Consider the following 20,674-nt stretch of genomic DNA (forward strand, 5'->3'; position numbering starts at 1 on the left):
TAAAATGTTTTGGCTAATTTGAAGTTGGAGGGGAAAAATTATGATTTTTATATCTGCAAATTCAGTTTGAAAAAATTCTGAAAGAAGTCACACAGACTGTTTTATTTGACCAAGTTGTTAAATAACAAATTTTCAAAGCAAAAGTTTGAAAATATTCTGTTTTTCTCTATTTTTTCTATTATAATTTAATGCCCATTTTGATATTGTTCAGTGGAGTACATCGAGAATGTGTAACACTTGATACCATTATTCAACCTTTGGATCAAGGTGTACCATTCAAAATCTGAATAATTTTTATAATCAAAGTACAAATTGTAATACGTAACAAAAGTATAGTTCCTTGATAGCATAAGAATGACAAGCAAAAGCTGGAAAAAAGTTTCGTAACTGATGATCATGAATTGTTTCCATGAATAAGGCTTCAAGCATGGTCACGAAATTCTGCAGTGATGTTCATTCCAGAACAGTAACTAAGATCAATTATTATAATTATATTATTATAACTACAAATAATTAAAATTTGGGAAACTGTTTCGTAACTGATGATAAACTTTTAATAATTGAAAACTATTAACCCTCCCCCTCCCCCATATGAATGTTGATGATTAAGTTCCTTTTTACTCGTCCAGGGCAAGTTTAATTGGATAATTCTAATTTTGGATAAATCAAACTTCTTTTCAGTGACTTTGGATTTTGAATTAATCAAGTTCGACTTTATATCATCATTAAATTTGATTGTCAGTATCATGAGAATAAAAATCTTTCAATTAATAGTTTTTAATAATATTTATTTAAATAATAAATTACATAATTGAAATGAAATATCATTTAAAATTACCAATAATTTAATTTTCAATTACAAACACAAATTTTATTTATAATTTTGATGAATTTTATGGAAATCAATATTCGGCTGCCAAATATTCTACATTCGGGCAAATCATTATTCATCCCATCCCTAGTCATAATTTAATGCACACAATGCTCATATACCTCAAAAACGACATGATGGGTCAGGACCAAAATGAATATTTTTACGAGTGCAATTTAAATGTTGTAAGATTTGTTACTCGCTGTGGAAAAAATTTGCTCCCAGATATATGGAATAATGAGAGACCTTTCGGCGATTTTTCATAATCTACAACAAATGGTAAGCTATTAATTTGACAATCCTAAAATTCTCTGCGACACCACAACCTGGAGTTGCCCTTGTAATCGATACTGGTGTCGCCTTGTAAAAGCAAATCTACTGTATACAAATTTATGAGAAGCTAATGTCTCTGGAAAATTCATATATTAGATTGAAATAAACATAAGAAGGTAAAAAATTATGATATCACTAGGGTATAATATTGATGGAGAAATTACCCGACTTCAGGCCATATGGGTACAATTGTATCCCAAATTGTATCAAACTAAATCATACTACTTTACATCAATGTAAAATAGAATGTTTTACATTGTTCTGCAATAAGCTCTCAACTGACTGAAAATTTTCTATAGTAAAATTCCCATAGAGCTGTCTTCAGTACAGAAGAATTCTTTTCTTAAAATTCTTCTAGAGATTGTTCTCATCACAATTATATTACCCCCAAACCAGAATATTCATTATGATGTCACAAAACCTGCTAACACCAATGCATCTGAATCTCAATCAGCTAAATAAAGTTGTTTGGTCCATTTATCTGAAAAAGCTGAGGTAAAAATAATTTTTACGAAAATCCTACTCCTAGATAACCCTACTTAATAATATTTTGTTTTATTGCAATATTTATATAATTTGTGTAATGAATTTTCACTTAAATAGATTTTCACTGAAATAGCATCTGTTTTATGGTGAGAAAACTATTTCACATGAAATTAATTTTTTCACATTTGATTGAATGAAGTTTCTTCTTTAAGGCGGTGGCTAAAAAAAGACATCATTTTGAGTGAGAAGTTCGATTTCAAAGTCCCAAGTCTTTCTTGCACGTCACTATAAACTGTATTGAGAATGGGAACTATGATGACTATGGAAAATTATAGTTACCTAGTGGTATATTGAGAGAAAGCAATCTTAAAAGTTCAGAGATTAATGTTTAATAGTGTGCTGCGCAGTTGTGTGGATATTGGGTTGACCTTACATTACAAGGGCATGGGTTTGATCCCAGGAAGCAAGCTTACTGTGGATGTTGCTTGAAGTTGATTTGCCAACCTTAGGGGTGTGAATTCGAGCCAACCTTGCACATAGAAAACTTATACAAAGAGAGCAAACAGCCCCACAAACACCAAAATTATCACAACTGCTATACTTTATACACTTTTACTTTTGAAGATAAATGACAGTACTTTGGACAGATAACAAGTACATCAAAAACTCATAGATACATTGGATTTCTTGGGCAGAGGAGAATGTTTATCAGGTATGTGTGCAGTTTAATATTAGCAGCATTTATCAGCACATTCTAAATATCATTTCATTGAAAAATGCTGTGGTACAACACACATGTATAACAATTCATGTGTGTTGAATTGATCGACAATTCAACATTAACCGATGCATATTAAAAAATTATTTAAATTTTAGTACTTACATCATTTTCAGTGTCTTTGTGAGCCTCAAGGATTTTGAGAAGAGTCAGTTCAACATATTCATGAAAATTGTCTGGTTTGTATTTTATTAATTCACCTAGGGCTTTCAAAGCTCTTGAGCGAACAGAAACCTGGAAGGGTGGCAGAATGTTATGATAAAAGCAAACATTTAACATCAAACAAAGCAAAGACAGACATACCCTATATACTCGTGTATAAGCCGACCCCCTCCCCACTTCCGGACCACCAAAACCGCAATAAATTGAAAACCCACATATAAGACGATCCCAAAAAACCCGTGCATTTTAGAGAAAAAAAATTCTTATATTTTCATGCGAAATGAATAGCTTGCGAAAATTTACAATAGAAAAGGATTTAAATTTTTAATCCATTTTTTCTGAGTCTCCAAGCTCATCGTAATCCATCAGATCATCATAGGGGCTGCAGCATCTTCATTTTTATCCTCATCTGGGCTGTCATTGCCATTGTCACTTTCAAAGAGGATATCATTTTCAGTTCCGTCCATCGCATTGCTGATGCAACACTTTTTGAAGGATCGGATGATAATTTTGGCAGAAATAGAATTCTACGCTTCATGTACCCATTGGCACACTAAGCCAATGTCACATTTCTTCAAGGCACCACTTTTTGTAGTTTCTTTATCATCAGAACTCATCCATTTGATCCTCAAATTCCTTAAATAGTCTTTGAGAGGCTTGTTGATGCTCACATCTAAAGGCTGTACAATCAATGTTAGCCCACCTGCTATCAATGCCAATGACATTATCAGTTCTGTGGGGTTTGAACATATCCTGTACCAACAATGTGGTTTCTCGAACGCTACTACAAAAATGACTACTGATTGCGGGGGGTGGTGGTGGTGTCAATATTTTCTCATCAAAAACTGACCCAAGTATAAGCCCACCCCAGACTTGAGAAACAAATTTTTCCACAACAAAAACTCAGCTTATACACGAGTATATATGGTAGTTTTATCTTTTATGAATCAGGAAAAAATGAAAAAAAAAAACAAAAAAAAAACAGATAGATGGAAGGAACAGAATTTAAAATTTTGAAACCAATTCCAAAGAAGGGATCCAAACTTACATTTGGATCTTCAACTGTTTGAATCACAACTCGTAATATAACTCTAAAATCTTCATTTGAAATTACTGAAGACTGTTCTCTTGTTAAATGAATCAGGCGACCAAGGGCTTGAACCTTTTTTTCATTCCTGATAAAGAAACATGATAAAAAATTATGAATAAATGTACACAAATGAATATGATTCTCTAGTTTCAAGTTAGTGATAATTATGATTCAAAATCACCAATGAATCAGCATTTTTGAAAACAGCACCAGTATATTTCTACGTAAGATATGTAGATGAATCATTTGTACTATTAGAAAAACTATAAGATATCTCAGAACAACTGCATCAAATCATGAAGGAAATTGATAATCAATTACACTTCATGTTCAAATTATAATCCAATAAACTACTTTAATTTATAAACATAGTACATCTAAACCCTGCTTTATAATGAACATAATTTTAGGTTCTCCAGCAGTGGAAGGTTCCCAACCTTTTTTCCCTCCTGCACTCATAGAGCAATGTGACTTATCTTCCAGCACACCTTTGGATAATATATTTTTTATTTGTTAGAGAATTCAGGTTTTTTTTGTAATTGATTATATTAATTATTCAATAATTAATTTCTATGAATTCTTTTACTTATTGTCTAATGTATTTTCGGCCACGGCCAATATTTAATTTTGGCTTTTTTTTTAATTAATTCAAAAATAAAATTTAAAAAAAGTTACTATTTAAAATTTTTTTTTTTGAAATTTGGAAAAAAGATTCGCATTGAATATTGCTACTTCACTTGTTGATGTTATTGATTAGTGATGCTTCACTTATTGATTCCAGCTTCTAGAACTATAAATTAATGTTTCTTTGACACTTGACTGAATTTTTTTTGACGTTTTTCCTGAGTCATGTGTGTTCACGACAATATCAAATCTAAGCACAACATGCTAATACCACGAGGCACTAATGTAAACAAACCACAAAATAGTTTATTTTTATCATTTCAATTTTCCTGAATAATCAGTCAACACGTATGTAGTGTTCTGTATGCGCATCTCTCAGTTAAAAACCTTGACATAACAATACGGTATAAGACTCGAGAGACAAGAAGAAAAGCCTCAGGAGACTGGGGATTGCAAAAACAAAAAGGGATTTTCAAAAATAAACAGAGGGAGAAAATGGTGTGTGAAAGTGATTGAGTAGGATTGTCCTCTCAAGTTAACAATCTTATTCTAATTTTTTTAATTAATAAATTCCTGTTTATGTTTGTTGTGATGAGTGCTCCCTATTTGAAGAACATAAGGTCACTACAATGTAATTTTTTTCCATCTCACACCCCCAAAAATGATCTCCCGCACCCCTGGTTGGGAACAACTGTTTTACAGGGTTATTCATTATCAGTATGACAAACTTGCAGGAGAGTAGGAGGCACAAAGACGATTTGGAATCACATAATATTGCAGGGTCAGAAATGCCTTCTACATGAGCTACAGTCAAAAGAAGCAAAGACCAGAACAGAAATTGCAACACGTTAGTGTAACATAAAGCATTTTAATGAGGACTTTAATATTAGCAAAAAGCACACATGCTACAGAAGGTGTTTGAAAGTTCGACCACAAGAACTCACACAGACTTCACATCAGCACAGCATGGAATATCTAACATTCTGGTAGATTCTTGGCTTGTCTTGGATTTCCCTGGCACAGCCGCAGAGATATGAATGTCTAGGCCTTCAACTCTCTCTCGATTCATGGTAGCTCTCTCTCGAAACAACCATTCTCACATAATCTTCTGTGCAAATGTGCCAAGATTATATGATGAGGAGCACACCTGTTCGGGAAACGTTTGTGGTAGAGGCAAAGAGCGGCATACCCATTATAGTCAGCAGCTGCATATGCGAGGTGCATGTCGGCCAATCAACGTTTGAGTATTCGTCCATCCTACTACCTCAGCAACCAATTCTCAAATGGCTGATTTCCAGTGGAATCGTTGTGCAGTCGAACTTCTGTACAATGCTCTCTACTGCACGAAGAAGGCATTTTAAACCCTTCAAGACTATGCGATTCGGAATTGTCTTTGTGATACCCTAACCCTGTGCAAGTTTGTTGCACTGGTAGTGAATCACTCTGTATACCATAGCATATTCACTTATAAGATGGGATATGTAAAAATAAATTTTGGGTCCATATAAGTTTGTCATAATAGGGTTTGACTGAAGACATGGAATGAAGTATGCTTTTTCAAAACCTTAGTTGTTCAAGAAAACTGTATTCATTCTCTTCACCTCCTAATGCAAGATCACACCATTCTATGCAACAGAACCTCTAGGTTCTCATTCCCATCTGATGATGCCTCTTCTACATTTTTCTGATTAATCCCTCTTCTACAAAAACTGTTTTTTTCTTGGTTCACAGAATATAACTGCATTTAAATTTCATTTTATTAAAAAGCTTTGTGTAAATTCAGTTTTTAGCAAAATTTTACATCAGGCTTTCTAGAAATTTGAAACACGTAATTTGTATTTACCTAGAATTTTGATTCAGCTCATCAATAATTGAACAAATAGCTTCATGATCTGCATAAAGAGAAACATTTTTTGCATGTACTCAAACAACACATATAAAATTATTGACAGTAAATTGAATGAGAAAAAAAAAAACAAAAAAAAACTGATTGAAACTTTTTTTGCTACTAACACATTTCCAATTTTGTTTTTTAATTGTTTATACCAGTATCATTTGATTACACGTACAGGAATTGCCTGCCTACCTGCCTCTCACACACACTCACTCACTCACTCACACTCACACACTACATCACCTCATAATTTCACTACCCACTGGGAAAAAATTGGTTTGGTAATTTTTCTGATTGCATAGAATGAGACCAATTGAAGATGTGATCTCTGGGGAGAGAGGTAGGTTTTAGCAATAGTAGGGCTGTTTGATACGTCCAAAGTCATCCGCTGGGCAGACAAGGTCATATTGGCATATACTTTGATGTAAATGAACTTTTGTTATTGGAAAGGCTGTTGCTAGGTGAGGACGATCGATGTTGAACTTTATAACATCTTTCGAAAACTGGTGGGAAATTAAAAAAAAAAGAAGAAAAAAAAACCTACAGAAACTGCTGACGGGCAGTGGTTGACATGCTAGCTTTCAGCTGTGCAGGTCTGGGTTCAAATCCTGGTTCAGACACGGATGTCAACTAATGCTAACAAATTCCCTGGACAGATCATACAGATCTCTTGGGAATATGTGGATATCATATTTAAAAAAAAACATTTTATGGGGTATGTTCTGCTTCACAATAGGACATGCCCCTTAAAGCTACCTATGTATTAATGAATACAGTATTGCTATTCGATGAGGTTCCATGGATGACACAGGTTTCCCAGAAAAATTTGCTTTTCAAATCATTTTCCTGACCAAAACTCTTGACGAAACAAATATAATTCAATATTTGAAACCTTCAAAATGTTTTTCAAGTTTGTCTTTTTCCTTTCAAATACTTTCTCAGATGTATTATCAATCAAGTATTTGCATATTTCACTGACCACATCCTGACTTTCTAGGTTGTTGGGAACCCTGTTAGATCTTTAAAGACCAGATCTCTACTCTTGTATCCATCATGTCTGTATTGAAAAAAGCATCGAAGGATTAGAGGGTGTTTCACTTAAGACAAAGCATGTTTTTTATTACTTCTCATTCTTATATATAATATAATCAGTTTCATGTGAATTTTTTTTTAATCAAGATTTCTTCTCTTTTTCAAACAATACATGCAGAATTTTTTTAAATTTTGGTTTTTACATTTTAAAGAATATAATTAATGATATCTGAACACAAATTAAATTCTAAATATAATTCTAGCTAAAAATTATGTGATGGTAAATTAATAATACCAACCATTAATTTCGTTGTCTGGTCCACACAATTCTTCTGACATGCGCCTATCGAATACTGGAATGTCCTATGGAAGAGGAGAACAAAAAATACATGATTAGTCACAGAAGCATAAATTTTACACAGACAAATCAAAATGCATAACAGAGTAATAATTTTCAATAATAGAGATGAAACATTATTTAAACACACTTTCAACCATGATACATACATTCGATGAAAATTGTGAGGAATAGTCAGTAGGAGATCTTTTAGTGGGAGATGAATCAGCACTAGAACCCAGTTCTAATCTGTCCATAAGTGTTTCAAGCCTCCCATCAAGAACCATGTTTGGACTAATACCAGAGTCTCTTGACGGCGATTGACTGATGATTTTTTCACCTCCTTTCTCATAGTATTCGGGCTTGTATTCTTCAATCTCAGACAGTGTCTTTTTAATTAAGTTTGACAATTCATCTGGATTAAGGTTCTCTGTGTCATCATATTCAAAAGACCTATTCTGTGGGGTACTCCCATGACTGCGACTGGTCCTAGAGAAATCAGTAATATAAAATTATTTGACATTGAACATATTCTAAATTATACTCTATATTACATCACATTAAATTTTGTGTCATGATTATTAGTTTTATAATAAATTATAAAATAAAGGGCAATGATTCATTCGGTATGACGTGAAAGAAATAAAAGAGCAAGTTTCTTGCCAAACAATTTACCAAGTCATTCCAGTGTTAGGTGATTGTATGTGTGACATAACCGGACATGGTGATGTGAGAACACCTCCTGAAGATGGTGATGACTCCGAACCAGAACGAGGATAACGATTATGCACTAATCTAAATGCATTATCCTGAGTTGAAAGCCAAAGAGAATTAATTAAAATATTTAAAACAATGTATGAATAAGAGAAATGTTGAAGTAAATTAGTAATTATTACATGTCATTAAATTTGAGTTTTGATAACATTTTCTTAGCACATGAAGAACCATAAGGAAAACAGGTATGAGAACAAAAATTAAACTAACCCTGTAAGTTTTAGGTAGCTGATCCAGCAAGCTAGAATATTCTGGAGGATTGAGATTGAAGAGTGCAAGAAGGACATCTTCACCATTCTAAAAATACAAAGATAGAGGGTAAGAGGAAAAAATCCTGTTGTATTATACATGATGGCAAATATTTTTATACAAACTATGAGAAATTTTCCCTCAAAAGAAAGGAAAAACACAGTAAATTTTTTATGTCTTTTTCCTTACCTTTTTCAAATCACTACTTTTAGGCATAGCAGTCCAGGAAATTATTTTCATTAAGGCGAATCGGGTTTCATTATTGGCACTTGAAAACTTGTTAGGATCCATTTCATTTATGAGAGAATGGAGACACTTTAGAACTGCAATTTTCACCTACAATAAAGATAAAACCTTCTACAATAAATATAACAGCTACAGTAAAAGATAAATTATAAACACCCACTGCAGTGTTTGAACAGGCATGTGTAAAATGAAAAATAACCATGTCTTATACATCAGCAGTTCTCAACCGGTGCTCTACAGGGGCTTATGCATTCTACGGGGGCTTCGCGGTTGCTCGAGGAAAATAAAAAAAACCAGTAAAATTAAAAAAAATAATTATAAATATTTTTAAATAGTAAAAATAAATCAGTAACTTTGATGAATAATTAAAAAATTAGCCTACGGGGCTCCACCATAGAATTTTTTTTACTAAAAAGGGCTCCATGAATCAACTGAAATGACGTTCTTATCAATGGCTACAGAAAATTGGTGATGCAATTAAGAAGCGAATAATGTGCTCTTGCATCAAAAAGATTGTACAATTAATTGCAAATTATCAAGGGTGAATTATTACATTTTCTTATAATTATAAACATTGGAAAAAAAAGAAAAAAAAAACAACCAACATACTTTTGTATTTGGTGTCTGCGTCTGATCATTGAGAAACCTCATGATGCAATTGAACTGATTTTCATAAGGGAAAGATTCTCTGTAAAGTGAGAGAGAGAAATCCATCAATTTGCTGAAGCAGGAACAAGAAAAAAAAATAATTTTAAATGTAGATTAAGTTTCAAAATGGATCAAGATTCTATTATAACCAACACTCTTTTGACATCAGATTTCCATCTCTTCATGAAAATTGAAATTTCCATTACAAAATATGATATTTCCTGGAGTAAATTTTTAAAAAAGGAGTAGAAGGAAAAAAAAAGTTGTTTAAAGTATCATGTAAGCATAGGGATGCACATTTCCAGGATAAAATTTAACTTTCAGGTAATTACAGTTTACTAATTCTATTACGGTTTAATAATACTGGTTTACTAAAATAACAAAAATATTTGTTTCCATTCTAGAAACAAATGTTTTTCAGAAAAAGCTTGATACATGCTCAGAACCAATTGAAGAAAAGAAAAACCTAAAAACAGTAAAAAAATCATATGTTCTGATAGTGCATTCATTACTCACTTGACAAGTTCTAATGTTTTTTGTATTTTTGCCAGCACAGATCCCAATATATCTGTACCCATTTTCAGAAACAGCCGAGTCATCAAGACATACAGCCACCCATGCAAATCTTGTTTATGTACAATGATAAGTTCATTCAACGTGTCCAAAAACAATGTGAACACCTAAAATAAAAAGAATTTCAATTTCCATCAATAAATTGATAATTTTGATTTAACTGAAATATACATATAATAAAGGAAACCATCATATCAAAATAGTAATGGGTGACTTCAATGCTAGAATTGGAGAGAGAAGAAATGGTTGAAGAAAGCTCAGTTGGAAGTCATGGTTACGGTGTACGAAACAAGAGAGGAAACAGACTCGTTGAATTTGCAGAGAGCGAACAGTTATGTATCATGTGCTAGGCATCACAAGGAGAGACAGAAAACAAATCACTTGGATAAGGAACCACACAAAAATATATGATATAAGAGATGCCACTGTACTCTAATTTACCTGGGTCCCGGAAACCAGGTTATTAGAAAAATCTGGGTCCTTTTTGAGTGAAAGTGGATCCCTCTCAAAAAAACTTATCTTGAATTCTCTTCCAGCATACACCAGGTCTTTGATCACCTGCTTATATTTCTTTGTGGAGAGTGAGTGGTGGGTCATATTATGGGTAGGAGAAGAAGGCATCTGTGAATCAAGTATAATTAATTTAAAAAAAAATGTTCTATCCAAAGGTTCATTTACTTTCACTGTCTACTAGTAGGAAAAGCTTGCGAAGAAGCTCATTAGCACTGAGAATTTAACGTATGGAATTCCGCACATGTAAAAAATCTAAAACAAATATACAGTTGATCCAACTTATAACGTTTCTCCCATTTAGAACATTTTTCCACTTAGTACAACTTATTTTCATGATCCTAACAATAAGTAATTCTTATTAAGATTTCCTGTTTAAAGTGTTTTCCTATTTACAACGTTTTTTTTTAATGGTTTTTGAAAAAAGTTATAAGCAGGACCCACTTTAATTAACAGTTGGAGGCCACACATTTATATATTTACTAATAAATCAATCTATAAATTTCCTTCAGATTGATTTTACATTTCGTTAAAAAAATCTTAGATTTAATCTTGGATTAAATTTAAAATCTTAATCTTAAATTTAAATCTTAGATTCTCTCTCTCTTCTCTCAGACTTCGGAATCAGAATCTTCTGATACCCTATTCATATTTTGGTTTTCCTGGTAAAATTATTTTATTTCCCTTCCTTGATGGTCTACCATTCTGATCTGTCGCCATTTAACTGCCACAAATTTTCACACCTGAATGTGGGAGCTATGCCAGATTTGTGTTGGAGGAACTTAACAGTTTGCTTATGTGTGTGTGCCCAGCATTTGGCGTGTTTTATGTTCAGTAGGTGGTGCCATCTATCTAGTGTTGCAACTATATACTTTCTCAAAAGGGGCAAGCACACATTTTGGCACACCCATGTAATGTAGAAGCAGCAGTTATAAAGGGTGAATTTGGTGCCCCCCTTCAGTCCAGAGCCCGGGACACTAGACCTGTCTGTCTCTCCACCCTCCCAGTTGCGGGCCCTTCATCTATTCTCGAAACTAATAATGTGTGCATTTGAAGTTTAATGTATGCATATTTGTGTTGTAGGTCTGTATGATTGCTGTGGTAACCAGAAGTTTTTTTTCAAAATTTGGGGGTGGGTTATAAGGAGCCTCTTCCCCCCCCCCCCGAAGATCAAAAATTAAAAATATTTTTGTACAGAATTAAAATATTGGAATAAAATAATTTCTTTTATACTATCTGTTAATTTAAAATTGTTTTGCAGTGTTAGTGACCCAAACTTTCAGTGAAGAATTAGATCCTTGTGCCTCTAAAAGTCAATTTTGTGTACAGACCCGTGACCACCACATAGCAGTTAGACAAAACTGTGGATATTGAAGGTCCAGTTTTTACAGATTTGGTTTTTTTGTCAATGATCTCGGGAAAGTTTTACAATTTAAATGATCATTACAATCCTTTAAGATTTAAAAAAAAAAATGTGCATTTGCAATATTGTGTAGGAACAAGGGAAATTGACGCCGTATAGATGCTACCTGTGAATGCTGGCGGATAGCTGCAAAAGTACCGTAATTTCTGGTATGTAACTGGAAGGGAGAAAATCCGCAGGGGAATAAAAATTCCAAAATTTGACAATTACACGGCTCCTTATTCAGGGAAACAACTAGATATCCCTCATCTTATTCTTCAACACCCGCATGTATATTGATACAGTACAGTATACAAGGTAGTAAAACCACTTTTTCAAGGTTGCACGATCATGATAAAAAAGGGAAAAAGGTTGAGGTTTTTCTCTCTACTTTTTTCTCTTTCTTAGAACTTGGAAAGAACACGTCCTCCGGGACGTGTCAACAAAATGTTTATAAGCGTCCTTTTCCAATGCACTATTTTTAAATGCCAGGTATTTGACGCGTTATAGTGCGTCAATGGCATCTCTGTGATATCATGAAAAGAATTAAATGTCTAAAATGGAAATGGGCTGGACATATTGCAAGAAGACAGGACAACAGATGTACCACAAGTATTCTATATTGGTACTCCTGTGGTGTTAAACATCCAAAAAGGTGTCCCCATGCAAGATGAATTGATGAGATCAGAAAAGTGGATGAAGTCAACTGGATGGCTAAAGTATCAGACAGAGCAAAATGGAAAAATTTAGAGGAGGCTTTCATCCAGAGGATTGGAAATGGTTGTTGTTGATGATGATGCATATCGTGCCGTTATGACAATAATGATTTTGACTATGGGAAATTTTAATTTAAAAAAGGGGGAAGAATTCAAATTCAAAATTCAAATTTCCTTTATTTAAGATTTTTAAACACAGGTACAAAACATTTAGGGGCTAAGCAAGCTTGTGAGCCCACAAAACAATATCTGATACATATCTGTCGGCATAAATAATAACGAGAGAGAAAAAGAAAGAAAAAAAAACACACATATATATAACACCAAGAAATAAGTGGCAACAGGAATGGAATTGATAAACAAAAACATTTGGCATTTAGCAGTGTATGCAAGATAAAAGAAGATTACATTACAATATCAAACAGATAATTTAAATCTTCTTGAGTTAACACCCAAGATTTTAAATTGATAAAAAAAAGATGTACATGAAGATTGTTCTTTTATTAACTGAGGAAGTAAATTAAATATTTTGGGAGCTAAATAAAGGAAAAATTTTTGGAAACGAGTTTTATTTGGCCTTGGTACCTGTATAGTATGACGTCTAACTTTCACTAACTTTTCTAACTCTTAGATATTTCTTTTCAAAGTGGACTTATCCAAGTTTGGCTGCTTCTCCCCCAGACCTCAGATTCCCTTCCCTCTGGATGTGAGAGCTTTCATATCCTTTCTTGCCCTTCACAAAAGTCAAAACATCTCCATATTCCCTATCTGGGCCACCTTGGGCATTAAGAGGTTAATTTATAGAATGAACATACAATCACTGTTTACCAATACGCATCAAAATTCAATTTTATTCCTCTAAATTCCATTGAGGCATGAAAATACTAATTCAAATTTTGAGTAATTTCTTTTAATAGTTATTCTCACTGATGAAAAAAAGTCCTTTGAAATTTTGGAGAGGAGCGAAATTACTCTTGAAAATTATATTTTTTGGATAGAACTACACAATACAAAATAAATAAATGCATTAGAACTAATTGATTATAATCAGAAGTGCACTAAAAACCAGGGTCTGGAAATTTGATTCTACGCATATCATGTAAGCAAGGAAAATTTAGAGATGGATAATGTTTTTTTCTCTCTATTTCAGTCACGCTCCTGTGCGTGTTTTAAGGGGGAACAAGATCTTGTTTCTATGCTAAAATGGTTAGCGCACTTGCTCAGTTTGGATGAGGTCTTGGGTTCCATTACTGGTAAAAACAATAAAACTTTTTTCCCAAGTTCACCTCCACATAATATTCATAAAGTCTATTGATTTGATCAAGGAAAAATTCCAAACATTATTCTGCAGCTTTACAACCAGATACTGATATTTCTATACAGCAGGACTTGAAACAGGCAACTAGAAAATATTTTTTTCTACTTCTAAAATTTTCCAGATGTGATTGCTTAATCGTAGTCTAATGATGATACACAATATTTTAATTTCATTGCAGCGTGTCTTCTTCATAAGAAAAGGTTATTAAGTCCCAGAAAAGTTTAAAAAAATTATTCAAAACAGTTTTCATAAGAAAAAAATCATGCTTAGCCGCTAGGAAATTTCACTGGTGCTTGAATATTTTTCTGATTTGATCAGGAAAATAGACTTGAAACAGTACACAGTTACTAAATGTTACAGTAAGAAATCCAGCAGGATATCAACCAAGCCACCACATAGTTAGTAAATAAACTCTCTCATAATAAAAAGGAAAAACATAACAAAACAAATGCATATTGCATTATGTACCACTAGAAACATACGCATATAACTTCAATTTTGAATCTAACTATCACTTAACTACACTTTGAATTCTTAGAAAATTCTAAAAACAATGAAAGAAAACTAAGTGAATGATACATATACAAGGATCAACCCTTTCATGATTCAGGAAGAGGTACTCGGCTATAAATGTTTGGTGTAGTAAAGTGGACATACTCAATATGCAACTCGGTGCAAAAAATAATTGCAGCACCTTGTAGTGTAATAAGGAGTAAATAAATCTAACGTGGTAACAAAAGCAAAATAGAATTAATTAATAGGTTTAATCAACGAGATGGCAGTGTCACTCTAGTCAATGAAAAATCCCTTCTCCATCCCAATTAGTTTCTAGGTTGAAATTATGAAGAAAACAATCAAGTTCCTATCATATGAATTTGCATTTGCTATTTTGTCTTAAAATAGGTAACAGTGTTTATATATTTCCATCAGATGAAAAGATATCAATATTATTGATATTAATCCCAATATTCATTGGATGTGAAAGATAGTTAAATCATCATTAAGTGAGATTTTGCCTTAATGAGAATCCAATGTACTGTGATGCATCATACAGTCGACACTCATTATAATGACCTCCTCCCCCTCGTTCCACAGAAGACAGACATATATAGGGGACTTATATAGACAGACCAGTTTTATATTGGGAGGTCGTTAAAACAAATGGTTTAAAAAAATTGTAAGATTTAGCTTCTCTGCTTTTTCAAACTGCTGAAATTTCCCTTTCCATGATCAACAAGGCGAACAAGGCACCCCAACTCTTTTACTTTCATAATTGAATCATGATTTTTAACTGTGGTGAACAAAGTACTCTTTGGAGTATTCAATCACTGTCATTTTCAACAACAATATCGAGTCAACTTCTGCCAACTTTCAATTTGAGATCTACAGTTTTCCTCCGCATTAGCCAGCATGCCACCAAACTCACAAAATGACAGGGGAAGCGAGATTTAATAAAGATCTCATTATGCATTCAGTGGTTTCAATGGATTTTTACGATAAAGACATTTAAGAATTTTCCAGAATCTGGGATTCAAATTTCCCAGCACGCTAATGCCCCTTGATGTTTCCTAGCAAACAGGGTGATGTGAGGAAGAATACAGTAAAAATATAGTGCTCCATTTATTTAAGACAACCATGTTGAATGAATAATTTTCAGAATGAAAAAATAAGTTCAGTTACTTACCCTTGAATATTCTTAAATTGAGGAATTAAGTAGAATTGAGAAAGATCAACTATGTGGGAAGTGAGAGTGAGCCACCATGTAAGAAAATTAAACAGAATGGTAAGCGAGGGAAGGGGCACATCAACATTATCCAGTCAATGCACACCTTGCTATGACTCACCCCGTTTTCAGTGAGGGGGCTACTTAATTACAGGGTTTTCTGTAGAGGTGACAATATACTTTATTTCTTTCCTTCTTCCAGGCATCAAAGGTCAAGGACAAACAAACTAAACCACAGATTTTGTCTATTTCTTTACAGAAAAAAGAACAAAAAAAACAATAACAAAAATGGAAACTACGAGTTTGGGTGTTGTAATGGAATGAACGAATTTTACGGGTCATTATATTGGATAAAAAATAACACGGTAGAAATGGGATAAAATTTGGGAACCTGTCATAATGGTCGTTGTAATGTACGCTGATTGTATAATTGATGGATCAATTACTTTAAAACTCACTTTTGTATGAGGATCCATAAATATCTTTGTAAATATTTCAGAGACTTTTTTCAATTCTATGTTTGAAAGTGTATGCTGTGACCTGAAGTAAGCCTGGAGGGCCTGAAGGCCTTCTTTACGGTCTGTCCAATGCACACTATTCAAATTATGTATAAAATCTCCAACATCCTAGGAAAAAAAACCAACAAAAATATGAATATGAAGAAAATATCAAACACAAAATAAAAAATAAATAAATAAAGCATAAAACAACAAAATATCTTCAACTTTACATGATTTCATCTTAAATTATTTTTTCAAAGCATACACATATTTCATAATACAGTATTATAGTCTATGTATAACGAATGTATACAAATTTTATCAAATCAAATTGTTTACCTCAATTCCTCGCCCGTATGAGCTAAAAGATCTATCTGAGCATACACTAGATGTTTCACTTTCATCCGAAGGGTCATCAAAAGCGTTATACCGCCGCCTTGGAGGTGCTCTCTTGAGACACAGGAAAATAAAAATTAAGGAAAGTTAAAGAATGTCCCACGTATTCAAGATTGTGAATAGAAATATTACACTCTATACAAACACTTAAAAGACCAATTAAAATTTCGAAAAGCAAAATAGCCACATCTAGAGATAAAAATGATTGATACAATGCTATTTTTAACAAATACTAGCAACAAATAAAAATATATATGTTCAACCAATTCTTTTCCAATTTCCACCCCATCATGAAAAAAAGGATAAAATAATTTTAATAGGGGCATACCAGTGCATCTGCCATCGCAGCCTCAGCTTCTCTACTTGCTTGTAGAGTTCTTTCTGCCATCAGAGGGGCACCACCAGCTATATGTTTCAATAAATGAGAGAAATATAGATTAAGACCAAAATTATATAATGCAAAGAAATATATGTATAAAATAAAAGGCTCTGAATTCTATGAAAAATACATCAAAACTTACACGAGACCGGTGAATATTTCTCACCAGCTGACATTAACCTTGTGCGTGATCCACTCAATCGTCTTTCATGTGCTGAAAAAGGGAAACAGAAAAATCTTGGGAATAAATTTGGAAAAAAAAACTTTCTAAAAAGTTATTAATTTTTAATTTCTACGAATTGGAATTGCATGTGTTAAGATAAATAGTTCCCAACCTTTCTGGCTCCAAATATCACAGTGGAACTGCCTGTACAACTATCGTAAAAAATTTGTACATTGTATTATGATTGAGGATTCTTTTTATTAAGTAACAGTGGAGAAATCATGATGAATTTCTGTGTTTCCTAAGGTTACTGGTATCATGAGAAACATGTACAAATTTGTTTAGGAGCGGCCCCGGGCTGCAATCTTGGGGGCAGAAGGCGCAAATTATATCAGAAATGCGAAGTTCCATAATAAAATGAAAATACTTTTTTTTTGTTTATAAAAAAATGAAATAAAATTTTAGCCATGGGAGGAAGAAACAAAATTATGTTTGCACTTCCCCTGAAAAAATCCCGTTTACGATCCTACTCTTACACAGGATCAATTAGAGTACATTTAGCAAATCATACTTCCATCATACATTTCAGCAATCTTTATTGCTAGAACCCTGGAAATTCAGGTAAAATGCCATAAATGCGTATTTTTGCCTATTTTGGAACTTTTTCTGTATAAACCGGCTTTTTGAATTTTCCTGTCATAAGTGACTATTTTAATATTGTTTTAAGTTTTTTTGCGAATTTCAGAAACCACATTCTATAGAACTTGGATATTTTTAGCATGGAGAACTTCAAAAGATTTTAACCTTTTCCCTTTTAAGATCTCTAAGTCTTAATATTAATTATTATCAGCCCACCCCTCCCCCCAACCCTTCCAGCCACATTTAAACTGGAATAGGTGTAAGTGTCTGAGAGATACAAAAACTTGGTTTTGCCCTGCATTAATTTTACTTTGTTTACTTTGGCTGGATGGTGTTAGACATGAAAGTTTTTGTTCCAGACAAAGGCAGCTATGTATGAGAGGAGCTGAGAAAAATTACAAGTTTGTTTCTCCTTATAAAATACAATCTTATATTTTCCTTTTGCATTAGACTGCATTATATATTATATATTCACTGAAGAGCCAAAAAAACTGGTTCACCTGCCTAATATCGTGTACGGCCCCCCCGAGCCCGCAGAAGTGCTGCAACACGATGTGGCATGGACTCGACTAATGTCTGAAGTAGTGCTGGAGGTAATTGACACCATGAATGCTGCAGGGCTGTCCATAAATCCGTAGAAGTAAGAGGGGGTGGAGATCTCTTCTGAACAGCACGTTGCAAGGCATCCCAGATATGTTCAATAATGTTCATGTCTGGGGATTTTGGTGGCCAACGGAAGTGTTTAAAGTCAGAAGAGTGTTCCTGGAGCCACTTTGTAGCAATTCTGGACGTGTGGGGTGTCGCATTGTCCTGCTGAAATTGTCCAAGTCCGTTGGAATGCACAATGGACATGAATGGGTGCAGGTGATCAGACAGGATGCTTACGTACCTGTCACCTGTCAGAGTCGTATCTAGACGTATCAGGGGTCCCATATCACGCCAACTGCACACGCCCCATACCATCACAGAGCCTCCACCAGCTTGAACAGTCCCCTGTTCAAGGACAACCTCATGGATTCATGAGGTTGTCTCCATACCCGTACACGTCCATCAGCTCGAAGCAATTGGAACCGAGACTCGTCAGACCAGGCAAGGTGTTTCCAGTCCTCAACAGTCCAATGTCGGTGTTGTCGGGCTCAGGCGAGGTGTAAAGCTTTGTGTCGTGCAGTCATCAAGGGTACACGAGTGGGCCTTTGGCTTCGAAAGCCCATATAGATGATGTTTCGTTGAATGGTTCGCACGCTGACACTTGTTGATGGCCCAGCATTGAAATCTGCAGCAATTTGCGGAAGGGTTGCATGTCTGTCACGTTTAATGATTCTCGTCAGTCGTCGTTGGTCAGGTTCTTGTAGTCCGGCCTAGTGCATGCTCTTTTTCCGGCCGCAGCGATGTCGTAGATTTAATTTTTTACTGGATTACCGATATTCGCGGTACACTTGTGAAATGGTTGTACGTGAAAATCCAAATTTCATCGCTACCTCGGAGATGCTATGTCCCATCTCTCGTGCGCCGACTATAACACCACGTTCATACTCACTTAAATCTCGATAACCTGCCATCGTAGGAGCAGTAACCGATCTAACAACTATGCCAGACACTTGTTGTGTTATATAGGCGTTGCAGACCGCAGTGCCGTACTCTGATTGGTTCCATATCTCTTTATTTGCATACGCATGCCTGTTCCAGTTTTTTTGGCTCTTCAGTTATATTATCAGCTCTTCAGTTTATAACTGACCAATTATTGTCCCAAGTGATCATCAGTGTTGATAGCTTGGCTCGGCCAGGCCATGAAGGAGGTGAAAGGGCTCTAGCCATGGGACCCATATCGTATTTTGGAGAACATTTTGTTTATTCAACCACAAATGGCAAGGTAAATAACCATGACAAGTTATTTTAGTTATTTAGTAATCGATTGAATTGACCAGAGACACTCTCGGGGTGTGTGTGACAGGTGTGGCCACTGGGCTCTGCTCTTGAAGTATATGTCAGCATATATAGAAATATCAATGAAAAAAAGTTAATTTTTTTAAAATAAAACGTGGTGGCTGTGTATCAACTACAAAAATGATAATGAATTTTCCAAATAAGGCAACAAATAAATGAGAATCATTTATAACTTGAAGGAGCCTTATAATAATTTTCTCTACGGGCTTCGCGTCTGGTAATGCTGTCCCTGGAATCGACTTAACCCTCAGGAATCACAAGCAAATTAATTGTTTTCATAAAATAAATTTAATTTTGGAAATAATGCAGTTATTTGCTATAATCGAAACTGTAGTTGGAGCAACCAATTTTTAACCAGTTTTTGGACACTTAATATCTAGGTTTTTAGTCATTTTTTCTTTCTTCTACTTATTATAAATGCCTTTTTTTAGTGCCTAAACTTCCAGGCTCTAATGATTACAGTCTAATAGTATTGAATAATTAAGATATAGAAAAGATTAGAGTCAAAAGCATGAATTTTAAGTGAAACAAAAAAAATGTTTCTCTCAAGAGAAACCACTTCTTCCTCCTATGTCAAAAAATAAACATTTAAAAAAATCAATATAAATGCTATAATTTTTATACAGCCACACCAAATATTCATTAAAAAGTGAGATATAACACTAATTAATAACTTTTTCAAGACATTAAAGTCCCATGAAGCTATATTATAAGAAGTATTCATTGTCTAAAAACTTTTTTGGAAAGGGAAGAGGATTGTGAAAAGTATATTTAAGCTTTGTAGTAGTATCTAGTAGACTTGATAACTATTAATCATTTATAACAATAATTCTTTGCATTATTTTTTTTAATTCCTAAAAACTTAATGGTTGCTCAAAAGAAAGTGC

General features: G+C 33.9%; 1 protein-coding gene across 8 annotated transcripts in view; it reads right to left on the reverse strand.

Annotated features, from left to right (window-relative positions):
• The window catches only part of chb (CLIP-associating protein), a 155,769-nt gene that overhangs the window by 19,056 nt on the left and 116,039 nt on the right, over positions 1–20,674 (reverse strand). For all 8 annotated transcript variants that reach the window (XM_089236588.1, XM_089236587.1, XM_089236586.1 and 5 more), the window contains 14 exons: positions 17,184–17,255; positions 16,991–17,067; positions 16,606–16,716; positions 16,225–16,392; positions 10,041–10,204; positions 9,486–9,564; positions 8,820–8,966; positions 8,592–8,678; positions 8,283–8,416; positions 7,778–8,096; positions 7,570–7,633; positions 6,188–6,236; positions 3,679–3,805; positions 2,574–2,702 (listed from right to left, as the gene is read on the reverse strand). In XM_089236588.1, coding sequence (XP_089092714.1) covers positions 2,574–2,702; positions 3,679–3,805; positions 6,188–6,236; positions 7,570–7,633; positions 7,778–8,096; positions 8,283–8,416; positions 8,592–8,678; positions 8,820–8,966; positions 9,486–9,564; positions 10,041–10,204; positions 16,225–16,392; positions 16,606–16,716; positions 16,991–17,067; positions 17,184–17,255 — 1,727 coding nt within the window. The remainder of the gene's footprint in view (positions 1–2,573; positions 2,703–3,678; positions 3,806–6,187; positions 6,237–7,569; positions 7,634–7,777; positions 8,097–8,282; positions 8,417–8,591; positions 8,679–8,819; positions 8,967–9,485; positions 9,565–10,040; positions 10,205–16,224; positions 16,393–16,605; positions 16,717–16,990; positions 17,068–17,183; positions 17,256–20,674) is intronic.

This window comes from Pholcus phalangioides, unplaced genomic scaffold (assembly GCF_987345545.1).
Source record: "Pholcus phalangioides strain wild (caught in Gottingen) unplaced genomic scaffold, Ppha-v1.0 ptg000009l_1, whole genome shotgun sequence".
Taxonomy (NCBI): domain Eukaryota; kingdom Metazoa; phylum Arthropoda; class Arachnida; order Araneae; family Pholcidae; genus Pholcus; species Pholcus phalangioides.